The sequence below is a fragment of the Heptranchias perlo genome, chromosome 18 (genome assembly GCF_035084215.1).
Source record: "Heptranchias perlo isolate sHepPer1 chromosome 18, sHepPer1.hap1, whole genome shotgun sequence".
Taxonomy (NCBI): Eukaryota; Metazoa; Chordata; class Chondrichthyes; order Hexanchiformes; family Hexanchidae; genus Heptranchias; species Heptranchias perlo.
Window position 1 is genome coordinate 31,863,041 of NC_090342.1, and position 14,719 is coordinate 31,877,759.

Genomic DNA, 14,719 nt, shown 5'->3' on the forward strand with positions numbered 1-14,719 from the left:
AATGAAAGGAATTGGCGACTCACTGCTGTTGAGGAATCCACAACAAAGGGACATTATCTAAAAATTCAACCTAAGCCAGTCAAAAGCAAATGCAGGAAATACTTCTTTGCATAAAAGCTTGTGAGAATATGGAACACAACAGGGCAAATTTTTGTCTTCATCGCATGGGTGAAAATTTGACAGAGCAATCATCTGCCTGTTGTAGCACCTGTCTGATTTTCATTTCACTTCATTGATTTCAATGGAATGAAAGTCAGGTGGTTCTATAACTGGCAGGTGATCTGCTCTGCCTGATTACCATCCACGCAGTGATGACAGAAATTTACCCCATTGTGCCAGAAGGCCATATTTGCAAAACAAATTGAAATGTTTAAAAGTGAAACACAGTCCACCCCTTTATTGTCATTTAATTCAAATTACCTGATCATTCAATTTACAGCACTAAATTCCTACTTTCCTATGTTATGCTTAATTCAAAATTACTAGAGAATTCAATTATTTGGTGCAAAAAAATGACTGAATTACCAGGGATGACTGTAGATATTTACCTGGGAAGTAAGGGTATTAAAGAGTATGGAGGAAAGGCATGGAATTGGAATTAGAAAGCTACAGCAGAAATGGCTAACAAATGTGGCAGGGCAGGCTTGACAGGCCAAATGGCCTACTCTTAGCATCTCAAATTCATCCCTGTAAAGCACATAGAAGCAGCCGAACCTATTAGAGTGTTCATTACAGAAGAGTCCATTTAAGAAAGGAACGACGTTCAGAGCTCAATAAGATGAATGTTGTGAGTTTGTAGAAATAAATAGCAAGCATACACTGGTGAACATAAAATCTCCTGCTGTTCAGTAACTGCACCCTCAGCGACAGCAGGGGCTGCTGCCCTCTGGTGGATTACAATATCTGACACTATTGTAACTTTTTTCAGATGAATAATCTTTTTCCAGAAAAATATGGAAGTGGGAAATGTTCATCAATAGCAGATTTTGCATTTTTCTTTCAGGTGCAAAAACAATTAACTTTTTGTTCATTGTATTACATTGCTAATCGCTCCTGATTTCATAGCCTTGAATTTGTACTTCATGTGCAACCCGGCAGCTACAACATGGTAATAGTTCACTTTGTTCGAGTCTGGTAAGTGCTACGTCAGGTTATTGCTCATTTAGGTTGACAGTATATGTGTATTTAATCACATGACATTTTTAGGACGTCAAAGGGTGCGGCAAACATATTGAAACTCGTAGGATGCCACAGCTGACTTTATTGCCCTTGGTTATGGAAGAAAAATCGGATGGGGTTTTTGTTCCTGATTGAAATGAATGTGTGTGGGTGTCAGGTGAGGAGAGGATTATGCTCAGCTGTGAGAGTCCTTGAGGTTGAATAGCCTGCTGACATCTACTTGCTAGATTCACATATGAAGAAGCATGAAGCTCACCTGGCCATACAGAATCTTACTCCAGCATGACTTAGTACCTTCAGAAGATGAGGGGTGAATTATAGAATTTACAGCATAGAAGACTGTTCAACCCATCATGTCTGTGCCAGTGCTAGCCCTTCAACTGGAGTTGTGTACTGAAATCTTGTTCCCTGCCTTTTCATGTATCCTTTTATATTTAATACACTTTTAAATTATGTTACAGTCTCTACTCAATAACTACTTGTGATCAGTATTCCATGTTCTTAGAGCACTTTGTGCAAAATATTTTTTTAAACTTCCTCCTTTTTCTAGTAATAATCCTGAGTCTAAGGCCTAATTTGCTAATCGATGGAAACATTCTTTACCCAATCAAAACCTTTCATAATGTTTAAACATTTTGAGACAAAGGGAGGGACTTCCTGGGAATATCCACGGTCCTCTCACTTAAATAATGATTGTAAACAATTTTACAACACCAAGTTATAGTCCAGCAATTTTATTTTAAATTCACAAGCTTTCGGAGGCTTCCCCCTTCCTCAGGTGAACGATGTGAAATGGGCCAAAGGTGAACGATGTAAAATTGTTTACAATTGTCAACCCCAGTCCATCACCGGCATCTCCACATCATTAAATAATGATGGTATAGTCCCAGCATTGATTGGATCAAATACTGAGAACATGGAGGCTTTCGGTGGGGGGGTGCTGTTGGAAACTCTGCAGCTCCTTCTGTACTGTTTTTTTTTCTGCTGCGTATTCCGAAGATGTCCCAAGAGATTACAGGTTTACAGGGAGGAGGAAGTGTGGCTTGCTCTTTTGACAGCCCTGGAAATAATGCTGAGGGTGGTTGTGCAAAGGAGGATTGCCTTTTTTTTAAACCTACAAGGAGCACCTTTCTGAAAAGGCATAGGAACATGGGAACAGGAGTAGGCCCTTCAGCCCCTCGTGCCTGCTCCGCCATTTGATAAGATCATGGCTGATCTGTGATCTAACTCCATATACCCACCTTTGGCCCATATCCCTTAATACCTTTGGTTGCCAAAAAGCCATCTATCAGATTTAAATTTAGCAATTGAGCTAGTATCAATTGCCGTTTGCAGAAGAGAGTTCCAAACTTCTACCACCGTTTGTGTGTAGAAATGTTTTCTAATCTCGCTCCTGAAAGGTCTGGCTCTAATCTTTCAACTGTGCCCCCTACTCCTAGAATCCCCAACCAGCAGAAATAGTTTCTCTCTATCCACCCTATCCGTCAGGGCTGCATAGAAAGAGAAGGCAGAGCAGGTTAATGCTATGTTAACTGTTGGGGGGTCCTCCACCCAGATGACAAAAAAGTTCAACACCTTGAAGAAGTTTACCAGGGTAAGTGTCTGCTGATGTTATATCTTTATAATGTTGTGGTATGACATGACACAAGTACACCACCTCCCCCCTCAAAAAAAGTATTGGCTCGCAGCTGACAGAATGTTTACTGCTTCGGTGAAATTTGTTTTCCCAAGAAAATTCAGACATCTGGATTGGAGTTAGTCCCTAGCTAGATCTCATGTATAGCCAACATTTAGATATAAAAGTTAACCAAATGATTCACCTAGGGTGAATCCTGTAATTCACTTCCTTGAGGTTGCAGCCATTTATGTCTACCAGGAAATGGAGGACAGGTATGTTGATTTGGAAGACCGAGACCCTAGCTCAAGGCTTTAATTGGCCTGCCATTCTACATGTTTGTATAACTGACTATTATAGATGCAGTTCACCACCATTGATCAATTCCTGGTGCAACTTGAGCCTCTATTTCTTTTGTGTTGCTCTAAAACGTTATAAAAACACTGCCAGACTTAAAGAGCATGAAGAGTAATACATCACTTGATGTTGTCACATTAACAGTGTTTCCCTAGAGTACCCTAAGTAGCACTGGATTGTCCTCTGTATTTTAGCATAGTACTCGGCTAATTTAAATTCTGCATTTCCCAAAATACTGATGGAATTTTCTATGGAAATCACACACAAGCAATCGCTCAATACCCTTTATGTAATGGAAAGTGAACAAACAAATGGTGAGACACATATCTTGTTACAGTACCAGTGACTCTATATTTGATATTAGAAATGTAATTAATTGCAATATACTGTTCTCACAATACAAAGAGCAGCAGGTAAGAGTTGACAGATTATTTTATGTCATCACTGGCCTCCAAGCACACACCTGGGGCCCCAATTTGATTCCACTAACCAAAGTTGATATCCCATCAAAAATTAAATGGGCTACACCAATACAAGCAGAATCAAATCCAACAGGAGCAAATGTGGTAAAACGATAGGTCACTAGTAATAAAAACATTGGTGACTCTGAACTAGAGTAACTGACTGCTTCTTAATAGGTGCTAAATAAATAGAACTGAGGTGGGCACAATACAATTTGGTACACAACATACAGCCAATTTAGCATTTGTAACTGAACGCCAATGTTCCAATCTTATCCGTGTGGCTGTACATCTCACGATCGATCATCTGGTGGCTTTTTTCGGGCATCCGCGTCCTTCTTGAATTCTTCAAGCTTCTTATAGATATTTGGAATCTGAAAAGAGACCAAAAGATCTAGGGATAATCTTTTTGCTGTTCTCAGTGAACGTACAGTTCAAAACATGGCAAGGAAACCTTAAAAACAAACTTGTTGCGTTAGCCTACAGAGATTCCCTCTAAAGAGAGTGGATGGCAAATCATGGCATAACCATCATACTGCAGTGAAGCATAACAGCTAATCATATTAGGGGTTTTGGCCATGAAATGTTAGCATTTTAAATTATGGTAATAAACATTTCTAAACCTGATAAGTTGGGTGCACAATTACTTTAGTGAAAACAAAATTTCAACTCTAAGCTTCTGATCAGACCTCAAGAGCTTTTCCACATATGTAAAATCATAGAATAAAATCATAGAATAAAATCATAGAATAAAATCATAGAATAAAATCATAGAATAAAATCATAGAATAAAATCATAGAATAAAATCATAGAATAAAATCATAGAATGGTTACAAGAGGCCGCATATGGCCCATCGAGCCCGTGCCAGTTCTTTGTAAGAACAATCCAGTTTGTCCCATTCCCCTGCTCTTTCCCTGTAGCACTGCAAATTTTTTCCCTTCAAGTATTTATCCCATTCCTTTTTGTAAGCCACGATTGAATCTGCTTCCACCACTCTTTCGGGCAGCACATTCCAGATCATAACAAATCGCTGCGTAGAAAAGTTTATCCTCATGTCGCCTTTGGTTCTTTTGCCGATCACCTTCAATCTGTTTCCTCTGATTCTCGACCCTTCCGCCAATGGGAACAGTTTCTCTATTTATTTATCGAAACCCTTCGTGATTTTGAACACTTCTATTAAATCTCCTCTCAACCTTCTCTGCTCCAAGAACAACCACCCCAGCTTCTCCAGTCTATCCACGTTACTGAAATCCCTCATCTCTGGAACAATTCTAGTAAATCTTTTCTGCACCCTCTCTAAGGCCTTCACATTCTTCCTGAAATGCGGTGCCCAGAATTGGGCACAATATTCCATTTGTGGCCAAACCAGTGTTTTATAAAGGTTCAACATAACTTCCTTGCTTTTGTACTCTATGCCTCTATATATAAAGCCCAGGATCCCGTTTGCTTTTTTAACCGCTTTCTCAACCTGTCCTGTCACTTTCAAAGAGTTGTGCACATATACCCCCAGGTCTCTCTGTTCCTGCACCCCCCCTTAAAATTGTACCATTTAGTTTATATTGTCTTTCCTCGTACTTCTTGCCAAAATATATCACTTTGCACTTCTCTGCATCAAATTTCATCTGCCATGTGTCCGCCCATTCCACCAGCCTGTCTATGATCTCTTGAATTCTATTACTATCCTCCTCACTGTTTACTACACTTCTAAGTTTTGTGTCATCTGCAAATTTTGAAATTATGCCCTGTTCATGCAGCTCTCTGTTGGTAATGTGTTTTCAAACCCTCATCCGGGGGAAAAAAAAAATCACACGTTTTGAAGCTCGAATCTCTGACAGAAAACACGCAGCTCAAATCCCACCTTTTGGATGGGTGTCCATGCTGTGGAGAGGCAGTCAGTGGCAGGGATGGTGTGAGTGGCTGTAGCCCACATCGCACATTTCTCTCAGGATTATGAGCTTAAGGTACTGGCTGCTTCTTCATTGATCTCAGTGCTATGGGATAATTTGCAACACAAGTGGGGCAATTCCACAAGTGGGACAATTCCACAAGTATATTCAGTTGTAATGCTTTCACAAGAGTCTTGCATCTAGAAATCACAAAAATTATACTGCCACCAACTTCAAGAGCTTCATGTAAATGAATGCAGCCCCCTACTGAGCATTTGGCCTGAAGCTATCTAGAGGCAGACTATGCCCAGAATAGTTTGGATTTGGGTACCCATATAAGGCAGATCCCACACTGTATCTAGCTGGGGCTACTTTTTGCTAATGTGGTATTCTAACTCGCCAATATACCAAGGGTCTGCTGGACTGCTGTTAAACGTGGAGTACTGTGAGCAGTTCTGGGCACCGCACCTTCGGAAGGACATATTGGCCTTGGAGGGAGTGCAGCGTAGGTTTACTAGAATGATACCCGGACTTCAAGGGTTAAGTTACGAGGAGAGATTACACAAATTGGGGTTGTATTCTCTAGCGTTTAGAAGGTTAAGAGGTGATCTGATCGAAGTTTATAAGATATTAAGGGGAACAGATAGGATGGATAGAGAGAAACTATTTCCGCTGGTTGGGGATTCTAGGAGTAGGGGGCACAGTCTAAAAATTAGAGCCAGATCTTTCAGGGAGTGAGATTAGAAAACATTTCTACACACAAAGGGTGGCAGAAGTTTGGAACTCTCTTCCGCAAATGGCAATTGATACTAGCTCAATTGCTAAATTTAAATCTGAGATAGATAGCTTTTTGGCAACCAAAGGTATTAAGGGATATGGGCCAAAGGCAAGTACATGGATTTAAATCACAGATCAGCCATGACCTTATCAAATGGCACGGCAGGCTCGAGGGGTTGAATGGCCTACTCCTGTTCTTATATTCCTATGTTCCTAAAGCTTCCTCTGTGAATAGACAACTGCAACTTTCCAAGGTATAGGTGAAGATTCTAGTCAATGGAAGTCTATCATCATGAACAAGCACCTTGTGAAGTGTCTAGGTGCTGATGTTAGACCAATAGGGAGAAATTTGTATTTTTAGCTAACTCCTTCTATGTTAAACCTTAAGTACTATCTGTGTAACTACTTTCCCAGTGTAAAGATGTATCCTTGATTTGAGTAGTGGGAGTAAAACCACAATTTTTTCTTCTCTGTGGACTAACTGAAAGCATCTGTACCTCGTGGGTCAAAAGTTCCTTCATTGAAGTAATTCTGATTACATGAGAAGGTTAGCCCCCTGAATCCAAGTTTTCAATGAATTTAGGAAGCCAGTTTCTTTGACAGTCTCCCAACTTTGAGCAACCAATAACAGTTCTTGAAATTCACCAGTTTCACTTCCACTCCAAAGAGGTATTTTCCTTTGAAAGGAATTCTTAAGCTTTGCTTGCAGTTCTAATTGGAAATCTGAATCTCTCAGACTGGCATGCCTGTGGATCAAGATTTCATGAGCTACAGGCTGCCCACCTACATCAAGGGCATCGAGTGTGGAGTTTTTTTTTAAAAAGTTTTGCAGCCTGAATATGTTATCCACATAAACAAGGGAGTTGCCCAGAAGGCACTAGCAGTCGTGCCACTGCCTCACTGATTTGTAGCCAACTGTGAACAGATGTAATCCTGGGGCCTTAGTAACCTGCTGGAGGAGAGGGGTTTGATTTGAACTCACGACTACTGCAGTTGCTAGTCCAATACCGTAACCACTACACTATTGTACCCATCACAAGAAATGATGTTAAAAAAGGCCTCCTGAGATTATATATATCCTGTCAATCCTGGTTAAAGGTGATAAGAACTAAGCCACATTCAGCTGTAACGATGGGGGTAGAAAGTACTATAGCCACTCTTGGACACTTCATAACAATCAGCTTAAGAGCAGTATTGGAAGATATTCAAGAGCAGGAGTATTACCTTCCTTGACTAGGGACAGAGTGTGGTACAACAAAACCAAAAAAAGGAGGGGAAAGCAAATGAGAAGCAACATCTGCATAGGTGATTTCATAAATTTCTAACATCACTGGATTACAAGATTATAGAACTATAAAACATTAATATTCTGCTCTTGGATTAAATATCTTGACTTGTACTAAATTATCCCCAACACGTAGTTACAGTAATTAATTTTCATAAACATACCTGATAATTTTGGGCCAGATACATTCCCACTAGATTTCCAAAAGTAAATCCTAACTGAAACAGAACACACACAAGTTACTAAGACAAAGACCACACCCCCCCCCCCCCATTAGTGGGACAGTACAATTATACTCATACATAACACTTTCTATAGGACAGTTCAATTGATCATCTGAGCATGCATATACCTAATACATAGAGTTACAGGAACATAACATTTCATACATCTAGGATTGATATTAGTGGGAACTGGAGTTGACCAAGGTTAACTTTTGAGGGGCCTGTAAAAAGCAGTGTGGGATTGTAAAAAATGAGTTTTACTGTTTGTTCTGTAATGACCAGTACTGAAGCTTCAGTTGGTGCTGCACTCGCCATGGTGGCTAATGACAGTAAAGCAGTTGAGGAGTTCTTGGCACTACAGAGCTCAGCAGCTGCTCCCATCCAGTTCTAATTGTTGCCACAGTGGCGATAACATCAGATTTTCTACTCTCAGAGCTCTGGTGACACCACTGACAGAGAAAAGCCACCTCCTCTGAAGCAGCTCCACTCACATTGGCAGAGCAACCAGCTCGCAGTGTGTTTTTCTGGGGTAGCAAAGCTTTGTAATGCCCCTAGCCAGCACTACAATAATGCTGTACAAGTTTTTAAAAAAGCCATAAGTCTAAAACAACATAAAATGCTGGAATTGCACAGTAAGTTCATTAGGATCTCAACCACTCCCTCACCGCCGTCTTTGATGCCCTCGTGCCCAGTAAAACCTTTATTCTCACCCACACAGGTCAATGTCCTGGTTTAGTCCCCGTCATCACTCCCTCAAGTCCAAGGAGCACAGAGTTGAGCACATCTGGCACATAACTGATTTAGCCATCTATACTAGATCTGGCTGGACCACATCAAGTGCCATTGGCCTCACTCTCCTCTGCCAAAATGCCCACTAGTCCAAGATCATCCTGGAGAGCAAAGATAATCTCCGGCTTTGTTTCTTCGCTAACTGTCTCCTTAAAACCCCCTCCTCCAAGTGCAGGGAGGTCACGGACTTATTTGTCACTAAGATGGAGACGATTCATTCAGCTGACTTTGTTGCTTCTCCTCCCCCTTGCCTATCAAGCCAAACTCCCCCATGCCCAAGTCCTGAAAGGTGATGGAAATCTGGAACTCAATTCCCTAAGAGGCTGTGGACGCTGAGTCAATTGAAATTTTCAAGACTGAGATCGATATACTTTTATTGGGTAAGAGCATCAAGGGATATGGAACAAAGGAGGGTAAATGGAATTGAGGTGTCGATCACCATGATATAATTGAATGGCGGAACAAGCACAAGGGGCTCCTGCTCCCACGTTGCTATTCAATCGTAGCCAGAGTATCTCCAGCAATGGTTTCTCTTCCCGCCCTTGCACTGTTCCCTCCGATGGCCCCAAACCTTGATCCCCTCCACTTCCTCATCTACATGCCGTCCCATGGTGATTTCATCCGAAGACATTGGGTCAGCTTCTGCATGTGCACTGACAACACTCAACTCTACCTCTTCATCACTTCCCTTTCACCGCCTCTGTATTGTCAGACTGCTTGTCCAATATCTAGTCTGGGATGAGCTGCAATTTCCTCCAGTTAAACACCGAGAAGACCGAGTCCATCGTCTTTGGTCCACGCCACAAACTCCGTACCCTTGCCACCAATTCCATCCCTCTCTGGTTCACCCATCAACACCGTCCTTGCTGACCTACATTGGTTCCCACTCCCCCAACACCTCTAACTTTAAATTATCATCCTTGCATTTAAATCCCTTTAGGGCCTCACCCCTCCCTATCGCTGTAACCACCTCCAGCCTTACAATTGCCTCCCAAAACTCTCTGTTCCTGTTCTCCAACTCTGGCCTCTTGTGCACTGGTTCTCTGTTCCGTTGTGCCCCCATTGGTGGTCCATGCCTTCAGCAATCTAGGCCCCATGCTCTGGAATTCCCTCCTCTGCAGCTCTCTCTGCTTAAAGAACCTCCTTAAAACCGAATTCTTTGACCAGAGCTTTTAGTCATCTGTCCTAATATCTCGTTATGTGGCTTGGTGTCAAAATTTGTTTCATTACGCTCCTGTGAAGTACCTTGGGACGTTTTATTACATTAAAGGTGCTATATAAAATGCAAGTTGTTGTTGTCAAAATAAAAGCCTGCAGAGGTGTGAAGGCAACTGTTTAAAAATTCTTCTTCCCCCGATACAACTGATTTCTAACAGCAGGTTTTGATTAGTGGGTCTCTGTAACACACCCATGATAAACATAGTTTGGCTGAGCTTCAGAGCTGTGTGCTGAGTCACAGCTGTGTTGGGTGAACCACAAACTGCACTGAAAAATATTTCTTAAACTTTCAAGTCAACTCAGATTACAAAGATCAACTTGTTCTCGAGGCAATGGTGAACTGACGGAAGAGAATACGCATTTATTGTGCACGTACATGTGATAATATAGTCACTAGGTCTGAAGAGCAAAGGACTAGAAATTGTAACATCAATTTATTGCAGTATTTCCTGACCTCCTCTAAAGTCTTGGGTTCATCAGGTATGACAGAGGCCTGGGGATCCAAAGCAACCCATTTTTTCAACATACTAAAATCCTCTCCGCCACAAAGACTATCTACTTCCACCTCTAAAATTGCCTACCTGAGCCCATCTGCCCAGTTGTACACATTTTGTTTACCTCCAGATTTAATTACTCTCTATCCCTCTCCTTACTGGCCTCTGATGCTCCATCTCGCCCAAAACCTTCAATGACCTATACGGGAACCCAGTTCCCCAAGGTCTATCTCTAACCTGCTCCAGCCCTGCAAACCCCTCTCAAACTCTCTCCATCTAACTCCTGCCTCTTGTGCGTCCACCCTCCGTTCGGCCCACCATGGGGATTTTAACTTCAACCAGCTAAGTCCAACTAACTTGTACCTACTTTCCAAAACTCTTCCGTCTCCCTTTTCTCCTTTAGGAACCTCCCTAAAACCCACCCCTTTAACCAAGCCTTCCTGTGATCAACCTTTGTAATCTCTCCCTCATAGGATTGGCCTCTATGAAGCACCATGGGATTCTTTACCATATTAAAGGCCCTATATAGACGGAGGTTGTCATCGATGGCATAATCATAGAATGGTTACTGCACAGAAGGACGACATTCAGCCCTTCAAGCCCGTGCCGGTTCTTTGCAAGAGCAATCCAACTAGTCCCACTCCCTCGCCCTATCCCCGTAGTTATCCAGTTCCCTTTTGAAGCCTGTGATCGAATCTGCCCCCTCTGGCAGTGCATTCCAGATCCTAACCGATCGCTGTGGAAAAAAAAGTTTTTCCTCATGTCACCTTTGGTTCTTTTCCAATCACCTTAAATCTATGCCCTCTGGTTCTTGACCCTTCACCAATGGGAACAGTTTCTCTCTATCTACTCTGTCTAGACTCTTCATGATTTTGAATACCTCTCTCAAATCTCCTTGCAACCTTCTCTGTTCCAAGGAGAACAACCCCAGCTTCTCCAATCTATCCATGTAACTAAAGTCCCTCATCCCTGGAATCATTCTAGTAAATCTCTTCTGCACCCTCTCTAAGGCCTTCACATCTTTCCTGAAGTGCAGTGTCTGGAACTGGTCACAATACTCCAGTTGTAGCCGAACCGGTGTTTTATAAAGATTCATCATGACTTCCTGGCTTTTGTCCTCTATGCCTCTATTTATAAAGCCCAGGATCCCGTATGCTTTTTATCCGCTTTCTCAACCTGCCCTGCCACCTTCAACGATTTGAGTAATATACCCCCAGACCTCTCTGTTCCTATACCCCTTTTAGAGTTGTGCCCTTTAGTTTATATTGCCTCTCCACATTCTTCCTACCGAAATGTATCACCTTGCATTTTTCTGGGTTAAATGTCATCCGCCACGTGTCCACCCATGCCACCAGCCTGTCTACATCCTCTTGAAGTCTATCACTATCCTCCTCACTGTTCACTACACTTCCAAGTTTTGTGTCATCTTCAAATTTTGAAATTATGCCCTGTACACACAATTCCAAGTCATTAATATATATCAAGAAAAGCAATGGTCCTAGTACCGACCCCTGGGGAACACCACTGTACATCTCCCTCCAGTCCGAAAAAGAAGCATTCACCACTACTCTCTGCTTCCTGTTACTTAGCTAACTCTGTATCCATGCTGTTATTTCCCCTTTTATTCCAGGGGCTTCAATCTTAATGAGAAGCCTATTACGCGGCACTTTATCAAACGCCGTTTGAAAGTCCATATACACATCAACCTCATTGCCCTCATCTACCCTCTCTATTACCTCATCAAAAAACTCTATCAAGTTAGTTAAACACAATTTGTCTTTAACAAATCCGTGCTGGCTTTCCCCAATCAATCCACACTTATCCAAGTGACTGCTAATTCTGTCCTGGATTATCGTTTCTAAAAGTTTCCCCACCACTGTGGTTAAACTGACTGGCCTGTAGTTGCTGGGTTTATCTTTACACCCTTTTTTTGAACAAGGGTGCAACATTTGCAATTCTCAAGTCCTCTGGCACCACCCCTGTATCTAAGGATGTTTGGAAGATCATGGCCAGTACCTCCGCAATTTCCACCTTTACTTCCCTCAACAATCTAGGATGTATCCCATCCAGATTGGGTGACATCTATTTTAAGTACAGCTAGCCTTTCTGGTACCTCCTTTTTATCAATTTTTAGCCCATCCAGTATCTCAACTACATCTTCCTTTACTGAGACTCTGGCAGCATCTTCTTCCTTGGTAAAGACAGATGCAAAGTACTCATTTAGTACCCCTCCGTGAGTAGATCTCCTTTTTGGTCCCTAATCGGCTCCACTACTCCTCTTACTACCCGTTTACTGTTTACACGCCTGTAGAAGACTTTTGGATTCCTTTATGTAAGCCGCTAGTCTATTCTCAATCTCTCTTTACCCTTCTTATTTCCTTTTTCACTTCCCCTCTAAACTATCTATGTTCAGCCTGGTTCTCATTTGTGTTATCAGCCTGACATCTGTCATATGCCCCTTTTTTCTGCTTCATCTTACTCTATCTCTTTTATCATCCAGGGAGCTCTGGCTTTAGTTGCCCTACCTTTCTCCCTCATGGGAATGTACCTAGACTGTACCCAAACCATCTCCTCCTTAAAGGCAGCCCATTGTTCAATTACAGTTTTGCCTGCCAATCTTTGATTCCAATTTACCTGTGCTAGATCTGTTCTCATCCCACTGAAATTGGCCCACCTCCAGTTGAGTATTACTTTAGAGTGGTCCATGTCCTTTTCCATAGCTATTCTAAACCTTATGATACTATGATCACTGTTCCCCCACTGACACTTGCTCCACTTGGCCCACCTCATTCCCCAGAACCAAATCCAGCAATGCCTCCTTCCTCATTTGGCTGGAAACATACTGGTCAAGAAAGTTCTCCTGAACACACTCCCCCTCTTTGCCCCTTATATTACTATTCCAGTCTATATTAGGATAGTTGAAGTCCCCCATTATCACAACTCTATGGCTTTTGCACCTCGCTGTAATTTCCCTGCAAATTTGCTCCTCTATATTCTTCCCATTAGTTGGTGGCCTATAGAATACATCTAGGTGCATTGGCATCTCTATTTTTTCTTAATTATATACTCAAATATACTACATATTATATATTCAATTCCTCGAGTAGCGCTTGAATCTACAACCTTCTGATCCAGAGGCAACAATGAAACCAAGTGAACCAAGCTGACACTGGGCGTACTTTAAAGAGGCTGCTACCTGCGATGATAATAAATACAGTGAAAGCCATGAACTTCAAACTATATCATGGAAGCTACATCACCATGGGTGAGACCCCAGACAGCTGTCAACGCCCATGGAACTGAAGTGGAGGCAGCAGTTACTGCACTCGGGGAGAGGTGAGGAAAACTCTTCTGAAACTTAGTGGAGGCCGGAACCCGGCAACACGCAGCACTGAGCTCCACTTCGACCCTACCCGGATACCTTCTCACAGCGAGTTCAGTTCAGTTCAGTAAGCAGACCACACCGCCCCGAGGCCCAGGCTCCCCGCTTCATTCACACACTCACCAGGAACTGAAACATCCTCCACTCTAAACCTGGGCCCCGCTCTCACACTGCGCCGCATCCACACTGCCAGCACCGCACCGCGCATGCGCCAACCGCATAATGCCGCGTCAGGCTCACAACGCCGCCATGTTGAGAAGGTCGCCGTCTCCGCAGCGACAAACCCAGCGTCAAGACCATGGCGTCTTTCTACTCCCGGAGCAACAGGTGGCGTCCGCCTGCGAGAGAGAAATATTTTCCTTCATCTCCGTTAGTTGGGATGGCGTTGACTTTCATAATAATACATTGATGAGGTATAGAAACAGAGGAATGAGCTCCCCTCACGACTCATTAAATGCCCCACCTGGTGTGGGACTGAGCCATGTGCTGTATTAGCTGATTACAGCCTGGACAGTCTTTGTTTTCTACTTTTTTATTTCAAAACATTTTCCAAAAATCTCCTACAGGCATATAAACGGTTAGTAAGAGGAGTGGGGCCGATTAGGGACCATAAAGGAGATCTACTCATGAAGGCAGAGGGGATGGCAGAGGTACTAAATTGAGTACTTTGTATCTGTCTTTACCAAGGAAGAAGATGCTGCCAGAGTCTCAGTAAAGGAAGATGTTGTGGAGATACTGGATGGGCTAAAAATTGATGAAGAAGAGGTGCTATAAATGCTAGCTGTACTTAAAGTAGATAAGTCATCCGGTCCGGATGGGATGCATCCTAGGTTGCTGAGAGAAGAAAGGGTGGAAATTGCGGAGGTACTGGCCATAATTTTCCAACATTCGTAGATGCGGGGGTGGTGCCAGAGGACTGGAAAATTGTTACACCCTTGTTCAAAAGAGGATGTAAGGATAAACCCAGCAACTATAGGCCAGTCAGTTTAACCACAGTGGTGGGGAAACTTTTAGAAATGATAATCCGGGACAGAATTAGCAGTCACTTGG

General features: G+C 42.6%; 1 protein-coding gene across 1 annotated transcript; it reads right to left on the reverse strand.

Annotated features, from left to right (window-relative positions):
• Positions 1 to 3,421: 3,421 nt before the first annotated feature.
• On the reverse strand, positions 3,422 to 13,901 carry stmp1 (short transmembrane mitochondrial protein 1). The gene is made up of 3 exons (XM_067999642.1): positions 13,793 to 13,901; positions 7,727 to 7,780; positions 3,422 to 3,986 (listed from the first exon to the last, which is right to left on the reverse strand). Exons 1-3 carry the CDS (start codon positions 13,805 to 13,807, stop codon positions 3,906 to 3,908), a joined length of 150 nt encoding a protein of 49 aa, XP_067855743.1. The 5' UTR covers positions 13,808 to 13,901; the 3' UTR covers positions 3,422 to 3,905.
• Positions 13,902 to 14,719: the final 818 nt, after the last annotated feature.

Excerpts from the sequence above, each read along its gene's own strand:
- stmp1 (XM_067999642.1), bottom strand. Across the intron at positions 3,987-7,726 it reads ATCTGGCCCAAAATTATCAG|ATTCCAAATATCTATAAGAA; the intron begins GTATGTTTATGA and ends GTCTCTTTTCAG.